Below are 22,745 nucleotides of genomic sequence, written 5' to 3' on the forward strand. Positions count from 1 at the left end.
GCAGCGACACCTTGCGGACACTTGGAAAGCGCTCCCTGAGCTCGAAAACAGCGGGAAGTTTTGGAGCTGGTCCGCAGGGTCAGGCGGTTTTCAGATTTTTTTGTTTATTATGATGACTCCAGTAAGAAAAATCTCAAAAAGTCCTGAGAAAAATTTTATTTGATACTTTTGACGACAGGTCAAGTCAGGGAGGATGACGTCAATGTCTTTCTATAAAATAGGACCCGTAACTTTTCATGTGTTGGGAATAACTCAATATTGTACAAATATTTTTTGTTCATTATGATGTCCTCTAGTAGGAAAAACCCTAAAAAGTCCTAGGAAAAATTTATTTTTTGAGTTCAGATGCATATGAGGATAACCGAAGATGGGTGAAGATGATGCTGTCCATGTTTTCTTATGAAGAGTGGCCCGTAACTTTGCTCCTGTTGGGAATAAACCATCACAATACTAATCTTTTTCATTAATTATGATGCCCTCTAGTAGGAAAAACCCTAAAAAGTCCTAAGAAAAATTTTGTTTTTGAGTAGTCGACGTCGGGCAGATACAGGCAGATGACACTGTCTCTGTCTTTCTATGAAGAGTAGCCCGTAACTTTTTTCCTGTTGGGATGATCTCCATACAATACTGACGTTTTTTGTTCCTTATGGTGTCCTCTAGAAAGAGAAGCCCAAAAAAGTACTCAGAAAAATTTATTTTTCGAGTTCTGACCCATATGAGGAAAAATGAAAATGAATGAGGATAAATGAGAGAGACACTCTCTATGTATTTTTATGAAGAGTAGCCCGTAACGTTGCTCCTGTTGGGAATAAACCATCACAGTATTAACGTTTTTCGTTAATTATGGTGTCCTCTAGTAGGAGAAACCCTAAAAAGTCCTAAGAAACATTTTGTTTTTGAGTAGTCAACGTCGGGCAGATACAGGCAGATGACACTGTCTCTGTCTTTCTATGAAGAGTAGCCCGTAACTTTTTTCCTGTTGGGATGATCTCCATACAATAGTGACGTTTTTTGTTCCTTATGGTGTCCTCTAGTAGGAGAAGCCCAACGAAGTCCTCAGAAAAATTTATTTTTCGAGTTCTGACCCATATGAGGATAAATGAAGATGACACTCTCTATGCATTTTTATGAAAAGTGGCCCGTAACTCTTTTCCGATTGGAAAGAACTCCACACAATATTGACATTTTTTGTTCCTCATGATATCCTCCAGCCGGAGGAACCCAAAAAAGTCCTGAGAAAAATTTAGTTCTTGTAAATTTACGTTAATTATAAACTCCGATTAAAATTTTCCAATCTTATTCAATCGATCATAATCGCATTTTTTAAGTCAGGGTCATTAAAAAATTCCCGCTCAAATTTATTTTGAATCTCCCACCAAAATAAAAATTTGCCAGAAATTTCCAAGGTCATTAAATTTTTATACCAAAGCAGCCACCAGAAATCACAAAATTAAAAAATATTCAAATTTCCTACCAAAAAATAAAAATAAAAACACGCGCCTTCAAATTTAAAAAACGTCTATTAAAACTTGAAAAATACATCTGTTTATAGAGCAAATATAAGTGTTCAGACGTCTGCTTTATTTTTAGTATCATTGTTTGTAACTTTTAAAGTCAGAGTGGGGGTGTCGTCTGATTGCCCTTAATGACAACCTCGTGAATTAAACAGTAAATTGTTTAAAAATAAACAACAACATCAGTGTTTTGTCTTCTGTAATTGTACAGTGCTGTCATCTGTGAGAATTATAAGGATTTTAACCATGTGACTTATGAAATAAAATGGAAGGGATAACTGAGCTAACAGGACTTGTCTATCAGTTCCGAACCCATAGTCTCAATGTACCTGATTATTACAATTGTTTGACTTAAAATACATAACATACCACTAAGTGCTTCCAATAATTTTGCAATAATAAAAATAATTCTTCCATACTCATAATTAAAATCCTACTAGTGTGTGATTTATTTAAACAAAGCGCATAAATAATAATGACACTGCTGTCAATTGGTTACAATTCCATGGGAAGGGAAGACAGCATGATTCGCCATGTTGTAGTGCTGTCGTTCATTTAATTTAAATAAATAAATAAAAATAAAATAAATTATGATAAACATAAAAAATAAATAATCGATATGTCAGTTGATGTCAAGTGTCAGGCAGTAATTAAATTAAACAATAATATAAATAATATATAATTATATCGAGATGTGAGGTTCAAAATCCTGCTAAATATCATATAAATTATATACAGTAAACATATATTTTATAAAATATAAATAACATATTTTAGATGATATATTTAAGTGGTGATTTTTTGAAATTTGTAAAAACTCGCGCACATGTACCCGCGTTTGGTATTACGCTTGCGCGTTTGTAGTTTATGCAATAATTATATTTTTTATACATACATGTACATATAATTGTTGTATATGTATATTAACTAAATATCATAATGTATATGACAGTTTATTGAGACATCCAGTATACAATATTTAAGTTAAGTAGATATGTAACTGTACAGTGTATATACAAAACTATTTTTTTTTATGGATGGATGTATGAGTGAGTAAGGAATTAATATGTATAGATATTTATATACATATGTATGAGATAATGAGGTATTTCCGATTATTAAAATGAACAAAAAAAATAAAATACTCATGACATGACAATAGTTTATACGCTTCCAAGTTAGAGCTGAAGTTTTTTTTTAATTTTAAATATTTTTGATATTTAGCGGGTAATAATAATGGGAAACGGTACTGAGTAATGAGAATGTTTATGAATAAATTACTAATGAGTCAATACGTATTGTAAATAGTTCTGTAATAGTTTGTTGTAATTGTAATTTAAATGTAATAATTTGTTACTGTTGAGACTGAAAATTATAATGAGTAATAACAATCCATGTATGATAATGACGACACCGGTACATCATAAAGTCGACAGCGAAGACAAGGAGCTCTCTGAGAATTCATTTATTGACAACTGCGACAATGAATTGCTCAATGATGTAGATCTTGTTAATGGACCGAACCCCTGGCTCCCAGCGTACGGGTATCAGATACAGCATCAGCAGACGTACAATCGGCCTACACATGAGGAACAGTCTAATGGTCTTACATTTTTTTATTTATTTTATAACTGTAGTTTTTTTTTTACTTTACACGAAAAATGGTGAGTGAACTCGGAGTGATTAGATTTTATTTAAATCCGAAAGATACTGGAGTTAGAAAACGTCAAATAATTTTTAGATTTTTTTTTTAAGATAAATTATAAAAAAAAAATATTTGGAAAAATGCACCTGTAGTTTTTTTAATTTTCTATGAGTGCATATTTTTAGTTTTTTTAATTTTTGAAAACAAATTCGAAAATTGTTGTCTGTTAACTTCAGGAACGAGTGCAAATGTAGCAGATGTCAGATAAATTTAAAATTATAAATAAATAGAGTAAATAATTAAAAAAAAAATTTTTTTTTTAAATGCATTTATTAATTTTTTAATTTTTTAAATGCGCATTTTTTAAAAATTTAATTTTATTAATTATTTACTCTATTTATTTATAATTTGAAATTTGACTGATGTCTGCTACAATCACACTCATATTTCAAGATCATAAATTCAAATTCACTTGGAGTTTTGGAGTTTAAAAAAAAAATTACACTGCATACGGAATAAATTTGGAGTTTATTTAAATCCGCATTCACTCTGATTTGGAGTTTTGATATTAAAATAAACTTCTTTTAGAATTTACTCCGCATTCACTCTGCTAATTTTTTACAGTAAAATTTTTGCACGCAAGTCTATACCCATATATATTTTTATTTATTGGCTGTATGTATTAATTGAAACACACACGCTCTGAAAATTTACTCGCTCTAAATTCAATTATTACACCATTAGCTTAGTAGCCGTAGGAATTGGTGATGGTGTTGGTGTTGGTGTTGGTATTGGGTGTGTACATGTTTTTTTTTTTTTTTTTTCTTTCTATATAGAAGAGTAAATTATGTAGTTTTGCATGGCAATTGTGTGTAAGCAATTGTGCCGTGGATCTAGGTCGCTTTCTCAGCATTGTAAGGACGTAGAAAATAATAATGTTATTTTGTGAAAATTTATATTTATTAAATTTATAAGTAATTTTTTTTCACCGGTTTTTTTTTATTTATTATTATAGAAAATTGTATGAGTCAGCAAATTGATTTCCTGGAGACGATATTCGAGGAAACGTCGGAAGATCTTCAAAGCGAATCTGATAGAAGTGACGGTACTGGTTGTTGGCTCTGTTCTGATTCTGAAACTAAAAGTGTTATTCATATAACGAGTAATAAAACTTCAGGTGAAAATAAATTTTTTATATGAAAAGAGAAAAAAATTTATGAATTCAAATGATTATGAAGTTAGCCGCCGTCTAATAATTTTTAGATTTTTTTCAAAACGATAAGTTATAAAAAAAAAAATATTTTGAAAAATTGCACCTATAGATTTTTTAATTTCCTACATGTGCATTTTTTTTTTTTTTTTTTTTTTTATCATTAATTTGTTTAAAAAAAATTCGAAAATTTTTAATTGCCTGCTAACTTCAGGATCATGGATTTAAAAAAAAATAAATAAATACTAATAATGTTTTTTATTTTTATTTCCTAAGGACAAGCTTTTATGAAATCTTCTGTCAAGGGTGAATATGCATCCTCAGATGTTTATAAAAAATTTATTTCCATACTCTGTAGTTTAGATGATACTGAATGAGTGTGAATGTAGCAGGCATCAGACAAATTTAAAATTATAAATAAATAGAGTAAATAATTAATAAAATTACATTTTTAAAAAATGCGCGTTTAAAAAATTTAAAAATTAATAAGTGCATTTTTTATAAATGTTTTTTTCAAAATTATTTACTCTATTTATTTATAATTTTAAATTTGTCTGATGTCTGCTACATTCACACTCATGATACTGAAGTTACAATGAGTGTGAATGTAACAGACATGAAACAAATTTAAAATTACAAATAAACAAAGTAAACAATTAAAAATAAAAAAATAAAAAAATGCACATACTCATTTTCAAATTCTATAAATACGCATTTTTTTAATTTTATTAAATTCACTTATTTCAAATTTTTTAAATTTATAATTGTCAGCTGCATTCACACCCATAAGTTATCCGTCTTATAATTTTTAGATTTTTTTAAAAACGACAAATTACAAAAAAAAATATCTTTGAATGCACTTATAGTTCTTTTAATTTTCTACATGTGCATATTTTTATTTTTAATTTTTTTTTGTATTTGACTTTTTAAAACAAAATCCAAAAATTGCTAATTATCTGTTAACTTCAGAATCATGTAGTTTAGTTATGATAATGCTTGAGGTCATAAATTTAAACAATATAGTAAATACTGATACACAATTTATTTTTAAAAATAGGGGATCAATTAGATAGCAATGAGAGTGAGTGTAATTCCATGGTGCCAGATAAATGTCGCTGTCAAAATAACTCGAGCGAGTGTTATTGCTGGTGTAAATCATCATCGACAGCTTTAATAAAAGACAACAATCGTTGGTCGGCGTTGCCTCGATCGCTGTCAAGATCCTCAACGTCATCATGCTCGTCGTCACTCGTACAATTCGAAAATAACGAACGAGCTTGTGCAGCTGTTTCGCCCTCAGGGTACAGCTACGACTCTCTCGAGTACTCAAACTGTTCAAATTCATATTTTGATAACACGTCCCCAGACAGTTTGGAGGATTCAGAGAACGAAAATTATAATCCGTCGAAAAAATTCCAGTCGAGCAACGATAACGTACAATTTTATTCGAAGATCCGTCCGTACAAAAGCTTCGAAAGTTTGGATACTTGTGATAATAGTCAATTTGTTGATGTCAATAGTTTTAAACAGCCGAAATTTAAAAGGTATTCAGATAATTTACAATTTGTATTGTATCGTTTTATTTATAATTTACTTATATTTAGATTCAAGGCTAGTTTACGAAATTAAAAATTATATTTTATTTTATTTATTATTTTTTTTTAATGCTCCAGAGATGTTTGGGAAGAGCGATACAGTGAAGAGAAAGATTATTGCCGCAGTACTTTAGATAATGATAATAATTATCGTCATCAAGCGAGCATGGAGTGGACAAGTACGATAGACTTGCGTGAAATCGGTTTAGAATCCGACGCTCGTGAAGCCGTGCTGCTAAATCTTACTCGTTCACAACTTGGCTCCTTCTCGGATTCACCTTATGCTAAGCTAAATATAGATCACAGCAACAACCAACCGTCGAGAATTATGCCCGTTGAACAACGAGGGTGGAGCAACTCGATGTCGTCCGATTATAATTTTAGATTCACCAACAAATCCCGTAGTGTACCCAGTCTACCAACAGACTTGGACGGGTTGTCAACTGACTATTTAACTCGTAATTTATACTGTAATGATATTTATGATACGTCAAGTAATACTGGACTATCATCATTAAAATACTCGGAAAATTTTACACGGGTTAATAGTGTGCCAGTGAATCTCAATTTGTTTGGTTCTGTTGATACTGATAGTGAGCCACTATCAATAACGTATGATTCGATGAATGCTGAGGATAATTATCGTGAAATGGCCGACTACCAACCCACCGAAATGCCACATTACCAGTTGAACAAAATCATTTCAAATGATAACGATAATTGTGACATAATAGCTGCTGATAAAGCGATAGCGCCAGCGCCAGCGATAGAAACTGAAGACAATGAAGTGAATAATTGTCTTGATAATTATTCGTCATCGTCATCCTCGTCATTTACTTCAAAGCCAGTAATTGACGAAAGTAATAATGTCGTTAAGAAAAAAACAGTTAAAATTCAAGACCGCGGATTTGATGTACTGACTATTGAAAATAATATTGATGCAGTTGTTGATGAAGCGATCCGTCAGCTTGGAAGTAAAGTCGAGGAAATGACAAATTACACAGATAATATGGAGCAAGTTATGGATAGCATTCCAAGAACTCCCTCTACCAAAGATCGCTCAAGACGAGTCAAAAATAATGCCAGTTATGAATTAGCACAGCAGTGGGAAATTGATGACAAAGTATTTAAAAATTCACCCTCGTCTTCAGCATCAGGTTATTCATCGCCTAATACACGTAAACGAATTTTGAATAATGCTAGCTACGAATTGGCTCAGCAGTCTGATTATATAAAAGCCCTTCATTTGACCTCTAAGCCCTTTCAACGAATGGATGCTTGCGACGAATTAAACGAATCTGGTTTTGCTGATGATAAAATTCGATCAATGAAAAGTGAAGGTAATTATTTTGAAAATCGTGGCGGTAATTCGTCGGCTGGTGACAGGAACCAATCGGATAATTTATTAAGTCAGATAAAAAAAAACTCTGTTTGTTTTTCAATTTATGGAGAAACTGGTAATTGTATTCCTGATGATGTGGGACCTATTGTAGAAGATGAAGTAGATTTTTCTTATTTAGAAACTAAAGTCATCGCAAATGAGCCTGTTATTAGAGAATTTGAATATTTATTGGCTGTTGAAAATGATAAAAAAATTTATGATAAAAATGAAGAAGAAGAAAAAGAAGAAGTTGATATTAATAGTTGTAATTATAATAAAAATAATAGTAATAATGATGATGATAATGAAAAAATAATGGGTGATATTGAAGTTAAAAATAATAGTGAGGATCTAGAATTGAATGAGTTTTGTATCAGTAATGAGATGGCGCTGTTAGTTGACAATAGTAACTTGAAAGTGAATGGAGCAGGTATGTGCGGTGGGATATTTGCAGAGGATAATCGGCAAAACCCCCAGCGGCGAGACCGAGCGATTGAGGAAGAAGAGAAATTGCCTATGGTATTGGTAGAAGAAAGCATTGTAAAGAAAACTAAGCTTGAGGTGGGAGAAAGTAACCAACAGGAGAAGCAGGAGCAGGAGCAGGACAAACATAAGCAGCAATGGATTGGCGAACCCAAGCCTACTCAACAGAACGTCGTTAATTCCACATCTGTAGTGTGTAATCATGGTTTAGCTTCAGCGTCGAATACACGATCTGGTAATTCAATAGTTGGGCGCGACCTCGACGAGTGTGGGACGGAGAGTGAGGGAAAAAAGGAGGAAGTTATTTATGAAGGGAGCGATAACCAGCCGTGGAGCAAACCGATGTTAGTTATGTTGACGAAGAGCTTGGAGAACGTGCGTACAGATTCTTCGACTCCCGCGACAACAACAACACCAGCATCAGCAACAGCAACATCAAGACAACCAAGAGCTATGGTGACAGTACCGCCAGCAAGTGACGCTACGATAAGTGAAGATGATAAAAATAAAAAGAGTCGACTCGGTGGTTTCTTGCAACGTTTTTCAAAATTCCGTTTCAGTGGGCGTTCTAAAAGTCCACGGTTGGATGGCAATAAAAAAAATAAAGTAATAACAGATACGCGGTCATGTGGTACGCAATCGGCAAATGTGGGCAAAAGAGTCGCTGAACACAATTATATTATAATACCGTTACATGCACCAGAGGAAGAGAAAAATAATCATGAAAAGAGACACCACCAGCAACAACTCGAAATTTTAAAAAACACTGGCGTCGCTGATAATCCTCAACTAGACGCATCGTCTATTGGGTGAGCATGACCATTGTTATCTATTTATGTTTACTTATTACTATTAATATTTATTATTTTTTCTATTCATTACGAACAACTTAATTTATTGTACCGAGTATATTAAACTCTATTAAACGGCATTTATTAAAAGTGATTAAACGTTTCTTTGCATCGCGTCTCTTCCTCTCTTTATCTCTCTCTCGTTCTCGCTCTTTCACCACTCGGGTATGGACTGTGTCTGTATGAGAAAGATCATGCAATTGATGCTTTCGTAATGGTGATCTGCGTTAAGTACTCAGTAGGGGGATTAACACATATTTATAATGTTGACGTAATTTCCCCCGCCTACACTACAATCATTTTATCTTCTTAAAAATTTTTTATTTTACTTATCCTCGAATAATAATGAGTAAACAGGTTGCGAACTTACGTACCAAATGGTAATTCAAGTACTATCTTATCTAATGCCACATTAAATCACAGTTGTACATATTTATTTTTAATAATGAAAAAAAAAATGGCTTTGTAAGTTTTTAAAAATTATGTCATCATTAGAAATATCTAATGAGTTTTTTTTATTAGGAATTAAATAACAAAAAGTATGCGCGTATAGAGAATAAATAAACATGACATAAACCTCGAAACCTCGTTTATGATTGGATAAACATTCCAAGTCGTTATATATTTAGTGACACCAAAATAACTAATGTAATTAAGATAATGACATTATATTAATTTATGATCAGATTAGCGGCAGTTTTTAAATAAAATGGAAAAAAATTTTTTTTATACTTGAAAATTAGAATGCATTGAATTTATAAAATTTTATGATTCTGATGTTAGCAGACAATTGACAATTTAATTTACAAAAAAGAAAAAAAGAAAAATATGCACATGTAGAAAATTTGAAAAATTACATGTGCATTTTTCCGAAATATTTTTTTTTTTAAATTTGACGCTTTTAAAAAAATTCGAAAATTATTAGACGTCAGCTAATTATGATCCGGAAGATAGTAGACAATAATTTTCGAATTTTTTTTTCAACAATTTAATTAAAAAAAAAAAATAAGATAAAAATATGCACATGTAGAAAATTTAAAAAATTACATGTGCAATTTTTCGAAATATTTTTTTTTTTTAATTCGACGCTTTTAAAAAAACTCGAAAATTATTGGACGTCAGCTGATTATGATTCTGAAGATAGCAGATAATAATTTCAGAATTTTTCTTTTTAACGATTCAATTTAAAAAAAAAATATGCACATGTAGAAAGTTTAAAAAACTACATGTGCATTTTTTCGAAATATTTTTTTTTTTTAATTTGACGCTTTTAAAAAAATTCGAAAATTATTAGACGTCAGCTGATTATGATTCTGAAGATAGCAGATAATAATTTCAGAATTTTTCTTTTTAACGATTTAATTTAAAAAAAAAAATAAAATAAAAATATGCACATGTAGAAAATTTAAAAAACTACATATGCATTTTTTCGAAATATTTTTTTTTTTAATTTGACGCTTTTAAAAAAATTCGAAAATTATTAGACGTCAGCTAATTATGATTCTGAAGATAGCAGACAATAATTTTCAAATTTTTTCTTCAGCAATTTAATTAAGAAAAAAAAATATGCACATGTAGAAAATTTTAAAAATTACATGTACAATTTTTTAAATATTTTTTTTCTTAAATTTATTGTTTTTAAAAAAATCAAAAAATTATTAGACGTCATCTAATTTCAGTATCATAACATATTTGCTGATACATTTATTTACATAGCACATAATATTTATTAAAAGGAATATTTATAGAAATAGCTATAAAATCTATCTAATAAAAATAAATATTGTATATAGAAGCGGTGTTAGATGAATGTTGGTGAACTAGAACTAATAATATTTTAAAATAAATTTTACAGCACAAATGGAAGGCCGCCAGTGTGTATGAGCAAACCACCTTTGCCGCCGCTCCAGAATCTTCGCGCGTGTGCATCAACAACGATACGAAGTACGTCGTCTCCAGAGCCAGCGAGTACGCGCCGGCGCGCGATAACAGATTTAGGAAACCCGGCTATTATCAAAATGGCGAAAGCTCGTGCAATGCAGCAGCAGCAGCAGCAACCTCATCATCATCAGCACCACAATTTAAACAATCATCAGCACCACCAGTCAGCCAGCCAAATGAAAGACCATCCAGGCGGATTGCTCGAGACGGACCTCGACGCAGATATCAAAGACGTCGGTGATATAAATAATAGCAGTATTATCAACGACGGTGCTTCCACGACTGACAAAAAGACTCGCAGTCTACTCAACCTTACAACTCATACGTCGCGTCAAGGCCGCGAGAACGTACTGTTGCGCGTACCTCAGTCGCCAGCAGGATTCAGTTGCGACGGAAACACGAGTGACCATCCTGACTACGACGTCACTGGTGAACACATCAACAATAATCGTCCTCACAAATCCATGGAGTTCCTCCTTGATAAGGAGAATTTAGACTTCATCAAGGTGAGTCTTATATTATTTATTTTTTTTTTATCTCACAATCAGACATCGCAATACAGATGTTCCATTATCAATTATCAGAGTATCAAGGCAGAATTTATTATATACTTTGCGATAACAATTAAATGAGTGTCTTATTTATTACGCTCGACAACTGACAGCAATACGTGTCTTAAAATATTTTTTTAACCACTGAATCATCGATAGGGAGCAAAGGTTATCCCAAATAAATTGAACCGGTAAAAATTTATCAGTATCATTTAATACTAATGCACAACACGTCAATAGCTTCCGCCGGATATATTACTTCCGTCAGTGTATTCATTATCATCGTCATCATTATCATTATTATTATGATCATTGTTATCATTATTATCAGTTGTGATCTTAAGAGCCAGCAATAACGGCGCGACACTTTGACCTCGTATTAAAATGTCACGTAACTGTCAATTTGGGTAAAAAGAGAAACTACTAAATTACAAGTCATTTAGTATCATTTTTAATTTTTTATCTCTCATTAATTCATGACGTTTTTTTTTTATTGATTTTATTTTGAATTTTTAATTCCTGATAAATTTTTAACGAAGATCAAGTTTACAATTACATACATATGTGACATAGAACTATTTACTGCAAGCGAGTCCATTGCGCATCGGCTATCGACTACTCCACATCTAGAGTTTGATGCATCACGAGATCGATAGCACGGGCAAGGCCTAGTTTCATGCCGACCTTGCTCATTCATATCAACAACAAACTATTGACTTATTTATTAATTTTTTATTTTCAATTAAACTTTTCTCTTCAACTTTCCGGTTGTTTCAGGCCTATGAAAAATTATTACATTTCAAAAGCGTAATAATAAATTTATGTAAAGACCAATACTGTGACGTTAGCATCGCAATCACTCTTTTTATAAATATGTCAAAAAAATAGACGATCAGTTTTCATGATCGATTTATTTTAATTTTATTAATTAATAAGTATTAATTTTCAGCCACCAGAAAATGAACTCCAGAAAGGAATGGCAGCTGAACGGGTACCTAGTGAACACGAGCTAAGGGTGCAGAGATCATTGCAACGATTAAATGTCCCCGATTGGTACAAAAATTCACCAGCAGCTCGGGATGGATTTCGGTTAAAACGACATTCAGATGCATCTCAACACAGCGGATGGCGGTCACTTGGTTCTAAAACCACATCGTTATCTTCCCTTTCGTCGTCTTCCAATCTCCGGCAACCCAGCAGAGGTATGCGCACTGACTACTTCTATTACTCTGCAATCGCAACCAGTTAATCATTTTAAAACTGATTAAATCACAGTCCATTAACGAAATTAAATTATCTTTTCTTTCCTTAACTCAGTCTCGAACCTCCCGGTCTCCTCTTTTAATAATCAATCAATTACTTGTAGGACTGCTTTCGAGTCCAACGCCGCAGCCGGTGTTCTCTCGATGGAGCACGAGTTTACTAAACAGCGCTGGTAGCTCACCGGCCAGCTCAATAGGCTCGTCATTCAATTATCGGCAACCTTACCTCGGATGGCGGTCCCAAGAACGTCTAACGAACCCACGAACGCCTGCCGAACGACTTGCTCAGGGCATCCTTCCTCAGATGGAATCAAAGCACCAGCAACAAGAGCACCACAGCCACCAACAGCAACAGCAACAACGAAATAACCAACAGCTGGATGTAAGGAACTCGATAAAAGAAGTAACCTCAGCTATAGTTCACTATGTACAAAGTGGTCAGGAAGGAACTAAAGGTGGACGGCTTTCTCCTCGATTTAACGACGATAACAACGATGACAGAAGTGATATTAATTATCATCATCGAAATTACGAGGAGAGATTCGCCAGTCCCAGAGGTGAGCATAATTAAATGCGACAACTCCTCTGCGACAAAACAATGCAAACAAACAATTATTTATTTTATTTATCTATTTAAAAAAAAAAAAAAAAAAAAATCAAACAAAGAAAAAAATTTTTTTTTAAATTTATCATCATCCCACCACAATCTCAACCATCACCATTTTTACTCCACACTACAGGTAATTGTTTTATGTTTTTTTTGTTATACTATTATTTAATATTCTCTTTACCTTCATCTTTCCTTCTTCTATACTGCAGCATCTACTACTACTACTACTACTTTTACTACTATTTCCACTCCTTTATTAACAATTGTATTTATTTATTTGATATTTCTAATGAATTAAATCTCTTGACAATGACAATTAGCGGGATAATTAATGAATTATGTTAATTAATAAAAGGTGAAGGCATTAAAATGTGCTGGATGGAGAGCTCGTTTGTCGGAACACGACCAGTAGACTCACCGGAAACGCCGGTGAGTTTGACAGCAGACAAAGAGTGTAGTTGTACGGGATGTGATGCCACGGGAACAACAAAATCGTGCAGCTGTGTAGAATCAACCACTAATTCAGGACTTTATCTGGATTTGGCGGCAAGTGACGCGAGTAACTGCCCGTCTCCCTCCTCAAGTTATCATCGGGATACGTCGCAACAACGATACAGTCATCATCGTGGTGAGTTACTGCTCGCCTAGGATATCCGATTTGTTCATCGTTATTATTATTGTTCTTCTTATTCTTACTACTATTATTATTATCAATGTTCTTATAAATATTATCAGTAGCAGTAGAATTTTATTTTTTCATTTTTTATCATTCAATTTTATTTTTTCATTTTTACTAAAAGTACTGAGATTTAAATAAATGGTGCTGTCAAATAAAGTTACGGATGACTTTTTACGTCATCACTATTATTATTATTGAGCAAATGAGTTTGTACATATAGTAAAATTTTGTTAATTTTTTAAATAATATGACAAATATATATTTATAAAATATTTTTCAAATAACATTTACAATTAACGAGCAATTTAACATAATTATAGTACTTTAAATTTTAAAAAATGAATAATTGTTAAATATATATATATCTCTTGATATTTTTTCACTCAACTAACGGCTCTCGATGACTTTTTTATCTAAATAATATTTGTTAGCATTTGATGTTACGTTAGACAAGTAAAGTTTTTTTGTATCCACTGTCCATATATTTATTACTCAACTTTAAATTATTTAACAATCTCAAAATTTATAAGGAATTAATACGCAAAATGTCTTCAGTAATTATAATAATATATATTCTTTAAATACGTATGCCAATATAAATTTATCATGAATTGTTTGCTATTTTTTTTAGTTTATATTATTTATCTATTGAAAAATGCTTGTTCTATTTAATTATTATTATTATCATTCTCAAACGCAAAGCAATATATTATTATATGTTTATGTTAATGATATATTTTAATTGTATGTTTCGTAATTATTGATATTTTATGTAGTGCACATCCTTATTTAGAATAAATTATCGTTCATATCTTAGCGTTTATTATTTTAAATTTATTATTATTATATATTTATTTATTACTATGTCCCATTTATTTTATATTTTTAAGTTAATTAAACTTATCACTGTAAAAAATCGGGAGAGAATTCGGAGGGATTACGGATTTTATTTAAATCTGAATTCACTCGGAGTTCTGGAGTTTTAGAAAAAATCACTCCGCATATGGAGTAAATTCGGAGTTTCTTTTTCAGCAGAGTGATATCGAAGTGATCTGGATTTTATTTAAATCCGCATTCACTCTGATTCTGAGTTTGAATTTTGAAATCAACTCTAATTCGGAGTGATCTGGAATTTTTTAAAATTCGTATTCACTCCGATACGGAGTTTGAATTTTGAATTAAACTTTAATTCGGAGTGATTTAGGATTTTTTTGAATCCTCACTCACTCCGATTCGGAGTTTGAATTTTGAAATCAACTTCAATTCGGAGTAATTTGGAATTTTTTAAAATCCGCATTTACTCCGATTCGGAGTTTGAATTTTGAAATAAACTCGAACTTGAAGTTACATTTTTGAATTAAACTTGAACTCGGAGTTTCATTTTTGAATTAAACTCCAACTCGGAATGATCTGGATTTTATTTAAATCCGCATTCACTCTGATTCGGAGTTTGAATTTTGAAATAAACTCCAATTCATACTGAATTTAACTCCAAATGGATTAAATAAATAAACAGTCATCCGGTCCGCATTCACTCCGGATTAACTCCTCAAATTTTTTTACAGTCCACCTTCACACGGTAAGTAATTATTCATTACTAGTTTTCATTTCATCTCGTTATTATATTTGTGTTGCCTTTTTTGTCGCACGTGAATTTTTTATATCAAAATAAATCCGTATTTATTTGAATTAATTATTAATTATAAAATTCCTTGTGTCAGAATCGATGGACGAAGACATGAAAGAAGCAAAGACCGCAGCAATGACCGCGGCATTTTTCCGAAACAAACCGAGTCCTGGATCGACGACCCTCGAGGACGTACTCGATTCCTTGCTGGGTTTGCCATCAGCCTCATCTCGGACGCCGAGTCCTGGAGGGAAACCCGGAAAAAGTTGCAGTGATTTACGTCAAGACCTCCAAGGTAGGAGGACTATGTAAGTTTCGTTTAAGTTATGATTTTCAACAGTGAAAAAAAAAATAAAAATAAAGTACTACGAAATAATTAAATTTATTGCCATAGTACGTACGTTGTTGCTATCACACAATTGCCTTTAGGTCAATCTAGTTATTGTGAGTTTTGGTAAATAGGCTGTAAGCTAAAATCCATTTATCGATTTTTATTATTATTATTATTTACTTAGTACTGTCATTGTTATATTTATATTTTTATTATTTACTTATTTATTGGGTTGTAATAAGTAGTAGCCGTTAAATAAATAATTAAAATTAAAGTGACATATATTTATTCACAGAGTCCGCTAAACAGGATGCAACAGAGTCTACGGAGAAGCCGATTATAAATAACGAACGTAATAGAGATCGCCGTAAGAGTGAGGGCAGTGATATTGTGCCATTATCTCATCGTAATTTATCATCATCACGTAATCGTCGTGTTTCATTTGATAATACTGCGACTGTTGATAAATACCTGGTTAAATGCCGTCATAATAAGTGTAATAATACAACGACACTGGTTGAGGCACGTAGAGTATACAAGAGTTGTCATTATTGTATGTATTTATACTGTTCGAGAGAATGTAGACGTGCACACTGGCAACGTCATCGTAAAACGTGTTTACACTCACGTGTAGGTGCTATTTGTCGGCAAGTATTATCAAGTGCTAAAGATGATTTAGCTACGCTTAAACACATTTCTCTGTTGGCAAGACATGGGTACACAGCCCATGGTCGTGGTGCAGTTAAATTTTTTTTCAAAAGTCCCGAGTTGGCGGATAAATTTATAGCCAATGGTTTTAAAGATTTAGGAGAGCCCACTTATGTGCGTTCTTCAGATCTTTTGCTCAGTGAAATGGGCACCGAACTTTATGCTGAAGTTATGCGGCTTTGTAAATCTTATAATCCTGAAACTAGATTGGTACTTTATGTTGCGGTTTGTGTTGTTAATGAAGTTCCGTCAACTGATGTCGGTGGTGTCAGATGGGAACGTCAATTAATTTCACGTTGTGGTAAAATACGTTTGGATGCTAAACCACATCATCATCACCATCACCACCATCATCATCATCATCAGCAGCAGCAACAGCAACAGCAACATCGTCATCATCAGCAGCAGCAGCAGCAGCAGCAGCAACACCAGCAGCAACAGCAGCATCAGCAACAACGTCAAGAAAATGTTGTAAAAGAATCATTATCATCATCACCAGCATGTAACATTACCCGTGAAATGGAATCACCAGAAACTCTTGTATTGACATCATTACCACAATCGAATAATAAGGGAGAGAAAGAAAGTACACCGAAAAAAATACGCGAAATCGGTTTTGGCAACATCCAGCGGCAATTAAGATTACGTGGAGTATCTTTAAGGAGACACTTTCCTCAGGTTTATAAAAAGTTATGCTCCTATGTCGATGGATCCGTAGATAAGTTTGCACCTGTTACGATTTATCCGATAGACCAGGCCTCTGGAAAGAGTTTTATGTGCATTATTATGCTTGATGCTGAACCCGAAAGATTAAGGCTTTTGCCGACTGACTCGTCACGGGTGAAAACTATTGATATTAGTGCCATTGAACAGGAGTAATGTTGATTAAGTACTTGTTATTTATTATTATTATAATTATTATTATTAATATCATTATTATTACGTTAACAGTACGTGCATCTACTCAGTGAAAGAGAGTTTGCTGACAGATTTTTTAACATTACGTTAAGGGGAAGAAGGTCTGAGATACAAAAAAAAAGAGCACATTCTTGTGATTTTTTTTTTCAGAGTACGTTCTTTATTAAAATTCTTAAAATTTGTGACATCATTAAGCATCATTCCAAGAATATTCTGCTAAATTTTCATAAAAAAATATTGAAAAATAAGCCAGTGGTAGTGGGGAGAGACGAGTCACCTCAAAAGAAAGTCTCCATGCCGTAGGCAGGATAACTCATGACCGCCTCATCTGAAATAAAAAATCAAAAATATTTCTTTAGTACATAAGTTTATCTTGGATTTGAACGAAAGATTTTTTTTTTCGATAACTACTTATTTTTTAATCAAACAAAAGGAGCAATTTCTGGTAAAAATCAGAGTTTTTTTATTACACCTTTACCAAAAATTCAAAAATGAATATTTTGTTTATTCCTTCGTTCAAATCCAAGATAAGCTTATGTACTAAAGAAATCTTTTTGGTTTTTTTATTTCAGATGAGGAAGTCATGAGTTATCCTGCCTACGGCATGGACTTTTTTTTTAAGTGACTCGTCTCTCCCCACTACCACTGGCTTATTTTCCAATATTTTTTTATGAAAATTTAGCAGAATATTCTTGGAATGTTGCTTAATAATGTCACGAATTTTAAAAATTTTAATAAAGAAGGTACTCTGAAAAAAAATTCACAAAAATATGGTCTTTTTTTTGTATCTCAGACGTTTTCCTCCTCTTAACGTACATACTTTTATTGTTGAATTTAAAATAAGTTAACGATTAATTAAAAAAAAATTAATATAAATTATAAATTATTATTGAAAAAAATGATAGTAAAATATTTATAAAATTTAATTGCTCATTAATAAACGCATTTGACGCAGGAAATAAAGTTATTATTAAACAGATTAATTATAAAAAAGATCCATTATGAATATAATTGGATATAAACATAAATTAAATAATATCATTATGTTGCTATTTAATATACTAATCGCTAAATCTCAAACTAAATGAATTTCAAAAATGCCTGTGCCAAAATTAAAATATAAATTCACATTTAAAAAATATTGAATCCCTTAAGTGTGAGGTGCTCTCGTATTTTTGTTGGTACTTTGTTTAATATTTGTTACATTATTACTTATTACTTATTACTTAAAATCTATGAAATACAAACTAACAATTTTTAAAAAATTGTTTAATGCGGCATTTACACGAAATAAGTTTAAAATAATTTATCGATTGTTATATAAAAATATTAATAGAAGAAAATAATTATTATATTTATTAATTTGTTTAAATATGTAGAGATCTTTTAGAAATTGTTTATATTTTAAAGTATATTGTTTTTATATAATCAAATTATGTTACACTTATATAATCACTGTTGTAATGTTATAATAAATTAAATATTGATTACGTTTTAATTATTTAAAGAGCATTTTAAAAAATTAAAAGATACTTACTAAAGAAAATTTCTTGTTTTTTTTTTGTACCTCCACTGGCATTTATTTATTTAAGTATTTAGTAAATATTAGTAAGACCGGTAAATCTAAATAATCCATTGGATTGATAGATCTGAAGAATTTTAGGGAAATGTCTTTTTTTCTTCGATGATTCATTAGTTTTATCGAAGTTAAAAGATCAAAAGTGATATATTCTGGTTCTCTACAGATTTTCTATGTATTTTCGATGTAAGTATTTCCTTAGACGGTGACAAGTTCTCTCAGATAGCAAAATGACGTCTTGATGAGTTCCTATTTATGATTTGGACGTCTCATCAACATCTTAACCCGTCAGCACTCCCGTTATGAGCATTTTACTCACAGGACACTATTCAACTTATAGAATGTCGCTGTCGCGCAAGCGAGACACTGAAAATCACAGGAGTGCTGACGGGTTAAGAAGTTCTCAAGATGTCGAATGAGCCACCTAAAGAACTCAATAAGACGTCTTTAAAAAGAGTTCATTTTTCTGACTTCGCAAATAAGACTTCAGTATGAATTTACCATGACGTCTTTAAGGAGCTCCTAATTTCGACTTCATAAAGAAATTAAAAGAAGAATACATTTAGACGTCACAAAACTGACGTCTTATTTATGGAGTCGTCAAGAACTCTTAATTAAGAGTTCTTAAAAATGACACCTTTGAGAAGTCATTATGACTTCTTGAAGACGCCTTCAAAAAAACAGTAAAGCAGTCATTCCGACTAGAATGCTGTCTGGGCTGAGTTTCTCTAGATTTTCTATGGATTTTCTTTGTATTTTAAATTTATTTTCTTGGACGGTGACAAGTCCTGAGTTTCGATATATTTTATATCCGTGATAGCCACTTTGACCGCAAGTTAACTTCAAGCTACGGTCAAAATCTGAAGTCAACTTAACAGCAAAAGTTTGAGAGCAAAAAGTTAAATTGACAGTAAGTAGATTGTCTGTAACTTGAATTCAATTTGACTTAAAAAGTTACTTGTCAGATAATTGCTGCACTCCGAAATGCGCTGCGATTTATAATTTAAATATTTAAAAATTAAATTATTAGAAATTGGAGAAAACTAAAAATCGTACGTCAAAATAAAATGGCGGCAGAATATGACAGAAAAATATTTAAAAAATTAAAAAAAAAACACTTGAGTGTTTGAACAAACCTTGGCGGGGAAATAATATGCAGAAGGGTGTCCTAATACACTTAGAAATTTAATTTCAATTCTCCAAGTGCATTGCAGCTAAAAAAACGTCACTTAACTGCTATTTCCCACCAGACGATGCCAGGTGATTTTGCTCAGGAACTTGGAAGGTATCAGCATCAACAATTCACACCACTTTACACTAGCACTGAACACTCAACACTTAACGACACCACAGACACTTTGCACAACATAAATTTTACAAACACTGCACATTTTAATTAAACAATGACTATGAGCAATAAATTGAATGGATAATTCCCCGAATTAACTCTGCAATACTGTCTTTCAATTCAAACGTAAAGAAAAATCTGGACTACTACTGCCATTGTCGATGATACTGACTGCCGCTATCGAACCCCCAGATGATACAAAGCATTTAAGGTGCCCTCTTTTATCAAACTCTTATTCAAACATATTAAGTTTTCGTATTTTTTTTTAAATTTGAAAAATTTAATTTGGATCTCAAAAATTTGTACTCAAAAGGTTGGTCGAAACAAAAAGCCTTGAGGCAGCTACAAGTATGCCTACTCTAAGAATTATTCCGCATGGAAAAGCTATATATTGTTAAAAATATGTAAAAATATATATGGTGGATATGTGATAAATATATGTTTCGTTCGGATCTCTGATGGATCAATTAATCGAACTGTTTAAAGCGGGAGTTTCAAACAAACGGCCTTTAATTCTCAGCCGTCTAAATGAAATACAAGCATAGTACAGGGTGCGTTATCAACTAGTTAAAACAACGAATTTTCACCTGTGGTCGCAGTGGCGAAATTGGTAACGCGCTTGGACAGTTTTCCTGGGGGTCTAGCCCTCTTGTGATCAATTGTCTGTGTCACAGGGGAGAGAAGCAATCCTTTGATCCACCTGGCTGTGAAAACAGTGATATGGTGGTGAGAGGGATTGTGGATCGAACCTGTGGGCCTTAGTGAGACTAGAACTTAAGTTAAGGACGCATGTTTCCCCCTAAGGGCTGCCTTCCAAGAATTCCTGGTTCGAATCCAGGCTGCAACATTTTTTTTTTTTTTTTCATTTTCTTGTTGATAATAATATTTTTTTATATTCAAATAAAAAAACAACATGCTTATTCATTTTTTATTCTCATTAATAAAAAATATGCGCATGTTTATTATTATCGTTACATACTCACTTTAATAATTAAAAATAAAAATAAATTATTTTTCAACAAGAAATACTATTTTTCATTTTTTATCATTAAAAAATGTGCAAATAATTTATCATTTTTTATTTTACATTTGAAATAAATTTTTAATATTGATTTAAAAATCCGAATTTCGGAATGTAATCGGAAATTGAAAAATGATAAATTTGTTAGGCACTACCACTAGGTGGCAGAAAATTTTAGTTTTCTCGCAAATACTCCTTCTCATAGTTGTAGAGTATATATAAAAGTTTTTTACCTTACTCTTCGCCACCAGGCATATATCACTATTTTCACAGCCGGGTAGAAGTGTAGCTACAACTGAAGGACCAGCACAGCGTTGTGTTGATGTCCACTACACATTGTGAGATTTCAATCTCACAAAATTTTTTAGACATCCTATCCCGCATGAAAAAACTTTATATGTGAAAAAATATACTTTAAAATATATGAATATCATAATATTTTTAAAGAGTTTGTCAATACTAATTGTTTTTTTCATCCTCTATTAACTAGATTTTTTTTCAAATATAACATTTTACTATTGGAGTGTGAGTGTTATATCAATTTAAATTTTTTATTTTGATTTGTACTTCATTTAATGTGATATTGAAATTTAATAATTTCATGAAAATTTATTTGTGTCAATAATTATATTAATTTGACTATAAAATATGATATAAATTTTTTATTTTTCATTAACAATCCGTTAATTATTTTAATTATTCGTGCGTTAAATTTAAATATTCGAAAAACGAATTGTTAGAAATTGGAGAAAAATTTGAAATCGTACGTCAAAAGAAAATGGCGGCAGAATATGATTGAAAAATATTTAAAAAATTAAAAAAAAACACTTAAATGTTTGAACAAACCTTGGTGGGGAAATAATATGCAGAAGGGTGTCCTAATACACTTGGAAATTTAATTTAAATTCTCCAAGTGCATTGCAGCTAAAAAACTTCACTTAACTGCTATTTCCCACCAGACGATGCCAGATGATTTTGCTCAGGAACTAGGAAGGTATCAGCATCAGCCATCAGCAACATTTTACACTAGCACTAAACACTCAACACGTAATTACACCACAGACACTTTGCACAATTTAAATTTTACAAACACTGCACATTTTAAATAAACAATGACTACGAGCAATAAATTTTATTAATAATTCCGCGAATTAACTGCAATACTGTGTTTCAATTTAAACGTAAGAAAAATCTGGACTACTACTGCCATTGTCGATGATACTGACTGCCGCTATTGGACCGTCAGTTAATACACTTGCAATTCATTCTCCCACCCCCACTTTAGCAAAAATTTGAACGTTGAATACAGCAACGCCCAGTAGCGCCAATTTGGCGCGAAAATTAAAAATCGAAATTTAACAACTTTACTAAAATTTATTTGTGTCGATAATTATATTAATTAGATTAATTATTCTTATTACTTACGCGGTAAATTTAAATATTCGAAAAATGACTTATTAGAAATGGGGAAAATTTTTAAATCGTAAATCA

The 22,745-nt window shown here is 31.8% G+C and overlaps 1 protein-coding gene across 6 annotated transcripts; it reads left to right on the forward strand.

Annotated features, from left to right (window-relative positions):
• The first annotated feature begins 1,812 nt into the window (after window positions 1-1,812).
• LOC130669097 (uncharacterized) lies at window positions 1,813-18,738 on the forward strand. Of its 6 annotated transcripts, none has more exons than XM_057471790.1 (11): window positions 1,815-3,117; window positions 4,175-4,336; window positions 4,646-4,675; window positions 5,427-5,913; window positions 6,043-8,637; window positions 10,535-11,126; window positions 12,121-12,373; window positions 12,538-12,990; window positions 13,399-13,671; window positions 15,444-15,644; window positions 15,976-18,727. In XM_057471790.1, the coding sequence occupies exons 1-11, from the start codon at window positions 2,892-2,894 to the stop codon at window positions 17,265-17,267; spliced, it is 6,564 nt and encodes a 2,187-aa protein (XP_057327773.1). In that variant the 5' UTR covers window positions 1,815-2,891; the 3' UTR covers window positions 17,268-18,727. The 6 variants fall into 6 exon arrangements, with proteins under 6 accessions (XP_057327776.1, XP_057327778.1, XP_057327773.1 ...); XM_057471794.1 differs by having other exon boundaries at window positions 1,818-3,117; window positions 15,444-15,657; window positions 15,976-16,116; XM_057471793.1 differs by lacking the exon at window positions 13,399-13,671 and having other exon boundaries at window positions 1,813-3,117; window positions 15,976-18,738.
• Window positions 18,739-22,745: the final 4,007 nt, after the last annotated feature.

This window comes from Microplitis mediator, chromosome 5, assembly GCF_029852145.1.
Source record: "Microplitis mediator isolate UGA2020A chromosome 5, iyMicMedi2.1, whole genome shotgun sequence".
In the NCBI taxonomy this organism is placed as follows: domain Eukaryota; kingdom Metazoa; phylum Arthropoda; class Insecta; order Hymenoptera; family Braconidae; genus Microplitis; species Microplitis mediator.